This window comes from Octopus bimaculoides, unplaced genomic scaffold (genome assembly GCF_001194135.2).
Source record: "Octopus bimaculoides isolate UCB-OBI-ISO-001 unplaced genomic scaffold, ASM119413v2 Scaffold_25406, whole genome shotgun sequence".
NCBI lineage: Eukaryota > Metazoa > Mollusca > Cephalopoda > Octopoda > Octopodidae > Octopus > Octopus bimaculoides.
In genome coordinates, this window is record NW_026306484.1 from 124565 (window position 1) to 128360 (window position 3796).

The 3796-nt window shown below is 36.8% G+C and overlaps 1 protein-coding gene across 1 annotated transcript; it reads left to right on the plus strand.

The window, feature by feature from the left end:
• Window positions 1–2045: 2045 nt before the first annotated feature.
• LOC106871837 (galaxin) lies at window positions 2046–3409 on the plus strand. Its single transcript, XM_014918555.2, has 2 exons — window positions 2046–2471; window positions 3171–3409. Exons 1-2 carry the CDS (start codon window positions 2288–2290, stop codon window positions 3344–3346), a joined length of 360 nt encoding a protein of 119 aa, XP_014774041.1. The 5' UTR covers window positions 2046–2287; the 3' UTR covers window positions 3347–3409.
• Window positions 3410–3796: the final 387 nt, after the last annotated feature.

Sequence of the window (3796 nt, forward strand, 5' to 3'; positions counted from 1 at the left end):
CAAATACTTACATACACATATGTACTTGTGTATTTAGTTCATGCGAATAAGACTTCTGAAATGCAAATTGCAGAAGCCAATACTTCCGGAAATACAATGTGTTTTATATTCATCCTTTGGTGAAGAAATTTAGAATCAGGATTAGATCTGTAAGCTATTCACTTAATGAGGAACATGTACTTACATATATAGCTACATCTCTCTCTCTCTCTCTCTCTCTCTATATATATATATATATATATATATATGTGTGTGTGTGTGTGGGGGGGGTGTATATGTATAAAATTGTGAATTAAAATTCTAGGTGCAGGAGTGGCTGTGTGGTAAGTAGTTTGCTTACCAACCAAATGGTTCTGGGTTCAGTGTACTGACTTCTACTATAGCCTATAGTACTTGGCATCCAAAGAATAAGTCCTGGGATCGATTTGCTCAACTAAAAAGGTGGTGCTCCAGCATGGCCGTACATATATTAGACACACACACACACCTACATACACACATGGACACAGATACATACCCATGTACATACGTACATATATTAGACACACACACACCTACATACATGGACACAGATACATGTACATACATACATACATACATAGATACATGCATAGGTACATACATACATAAATACATACATACACACACATACATACAAGAACAAATACACAAAACACACGCAGTGCTGGAGAGGCTGGTGCTAGGAGGTGGGGTACGTTTAAAAGGCATTCTGGGCTCTAACCCAGCACGAAACCAAACAAGATTCTGGTGTTTGATTAAGTTTGAGACAGGTGAGTGAATGGGCAGTGACAAAGAGGTGACAGGTGCTAAGACAACTACACACACACACACTCACATTGGCTTTTTAGCTCAGGAGTGGCTGTGTGGTAAGAAGCTTGCTTCCCAACCACATGGTTCCGGGTTCAGTCCCAATGCGCGGCACCTTGGGGAACTGTCTTCTACGATAGGTTTGGGCCCACCAAAGTCTCATAAGTGGATTTGGTAGAAGGAAGCCTGCCATATATATATATATATATGTATATATATGAAGCATGTGTCTTCCACACCACACAAGTAGTAGTAGTGGTGGTGGTATTATTATTATTATTATTATTATTGTTGTTATTGTTGTTGTTGTTGTTGTTTTTGTGTTCTGAGTTCGGATTCTGCTGAGGTCGACTTTGCCTTTCATCCTTTCGGGGTCGATAGATTAAGTACCAGTTGCATACTGGGGTCGATCTAATCGACTGGGCCCCACTTCCCACAAAATTTTGGGCATCGTGCCTAGAGTAGAAAATATCATCATTATTATTATTATTATTATTACAAGTAGTAGTAGTAGTAGTAGTAGTAGTGGAAGAGGTGTCGGCGGTGGTGGTGGTGGTGGTGGTGGAGAGTCGGAAAGGTAAGAGTTTTGGTTGTTGAAGTTATGGCAAAATTTGTCCTTGCACATATTTCACCGTTCTGTCCACATTGGAACGTTTTGGTATGTGGACGTCATGTATGCACAAAGTGCTCGTGAATATATATATATATATATATATATATATATATATATATGTGCATATGGGTGTGTGTATGTATATACATATACATACATATATAAGTGTCTGTGTGTGTCTGTGTGTATAAATATATATATATATGCATACACACACACACACACACATATATATACACATGAGTGTGTATATATATGTGTTTGTGTATATCTGTGTGCATGTATACACACACACACACACACACACACATATATATATATATATATATATATGTGAATGTGTGTATATATATAGCTATGTGTATATGTGCATGTGTGTGTGTGTATACACACATTGAAGCATATATATATATATATATATATATGTGTGTGTGTGTGTGTGTATATATATATATATATATATATATATATATTTATACACACACATTTGTGTATGTGAGGCTATGTTTTTGTATACACACATATACACACATATACACACATATACACACACACATATTTACGGATATATAAGTGTGTGCCTATTCATATACAAAGAGAGTTTCCATCGCAGATACACAACTTCCACCATCGCCACCACTATCTATCCCCAGGAAGGGATCAAGTCACCTGACACGTCATTATATTCGAGTCCCTTCCACGACATCGACCAGGTGAAACGAACGAAGAACCATCACTGTCTTTTTCTGCCCCGAGTTTCCAGTGCAGAAGTTCACCAAACACTCGACCGGTTATTAAAAAGAGAAAGGGAGAAAAAAAAAAAAAGGGGGATTTATACGTTCGACCATGGAAAGATGTATTTTAAAAGGGCTCACTGTGATCCTTGTTTGTCTACTGCTCCAGCTGGTCACACCAGTTCTCCTGATTTCCTCGAAAACTGTTGCAACCTCCAAGCAGGCGTCCATCACGAATGGCTATAGGATCAGGACTTCAACACTGCCCCCTAAATTCAAGCCTAGCAAACTTGTGGGTAAGTTTAAGGGACAAATGACTCACTTGTTTATATTTGTTTTGTTATTTGTTTTTCTTTTGCAGGGTTCTGCTTGTAGTTGTTCTTTAACCCCAGGTCAGTCCTGATCAGGATAGACCTACAATCAAAAATGTTCCAGTCGTGACCCTCCCATCTTTTATTCAGGCATAGTGTATCTAGGACTACATTATGTAATGTATAGTATAGTAGTTAATATTAGTAGTTAGTATTAATGGCTGTAGTTTTGTTGTTTAACCCCAGGTCAGTCCTGATCCGATCCAATAACAATAGCCACTAATATTATGTAGGTGTGTCTTTGTGGGGGTGTATAAGTATATATATATGTATATATATATATATATATATATATATATAAGAATATATATATATATATATATATATATATATATACACATTTACAATTTTCATTTTTCCTCTCAATTTATCTTCATCTATTTTTCATTTTTTTTTGCTTTTATCCTTCTTTTTCCCGTTTTCCCTTGTTTTTCACGTTTTTCCTTCTTTTTCACGTTTTCCCTTCTTTTTCACGTTTTCCCCTTCTTTTTCACATTTTCCCTTCTTTTTCACGTTTTCCTTCTTTTTCACGTTTTTTCCTTCTTCACATTTTCCCTTCTTTTTCACGTTTTTCCTTTTTTTTTCACGTTTTTCCTTCTTCCCCACAACTTCATTTCATTTCAGCCAAATGCGGATCAGTTTTCTACACCTCACGTCAGAAAATCTGCTGTGGCAGCCGTTTATTCAACCGGACAGGTTTCAAACCCAACTGCTGTGGTTCAAAACAGTACGATGCCATGTTTGACATATGCTGCAAGGAAAATATCATCAAGAAAGTCCATCAACCATTAAATTGCTGATCCAGGGTTCACATTTCACGTTGGTCCTCACCGACCCATGTTCTTCTTATTGTCAATAAAATTCAGTTACAACATGATCCTCCTGTTGGCATCTTTCTAGAGAAATACACTGTCTTTGTTTCAATTAATTTTGAAAATAATAAAGAATTTAGTCAAATAACTTTGTCCTTATAAAGCTGGTATTTTCAACATAAATTAACATTATATATATATATATCATCATCATCATCATCATCGTTTAACGTCCGCTTTCCATGCTAGCATGGGTTGGACGATTTGACTGAGGACTGGTGAAACCGGATGGCAACACCAGGCTCCAGTCTGATTTGGCAGAGTTTCTACAGCTGGATGCCCTTCCTAACGCCAACCACTCAGAGAGTGTAGTGGGTGCTTTTACGTGTCACCCGCACATATATATATATATATAATATATATATATATATATATATA

Excerpts from the sequence above, each read along its gene's own strand:
- LOC106871837 (XM_014918555.2), top strand. The coding sequence starts at position 2,288 with ATGGAAAGATGTATTTTAAAAGGGCTCACTGTGATCCTTGTTTGTCTA. Across the intron at positions 2,472-3,170 it reads CAAGCCTAGCAAACTTGTGG|CCAAATGCGGATCAGTTTTC; the intron begins GTAAGTTTAAGG and ends ATTTCATTTCAG.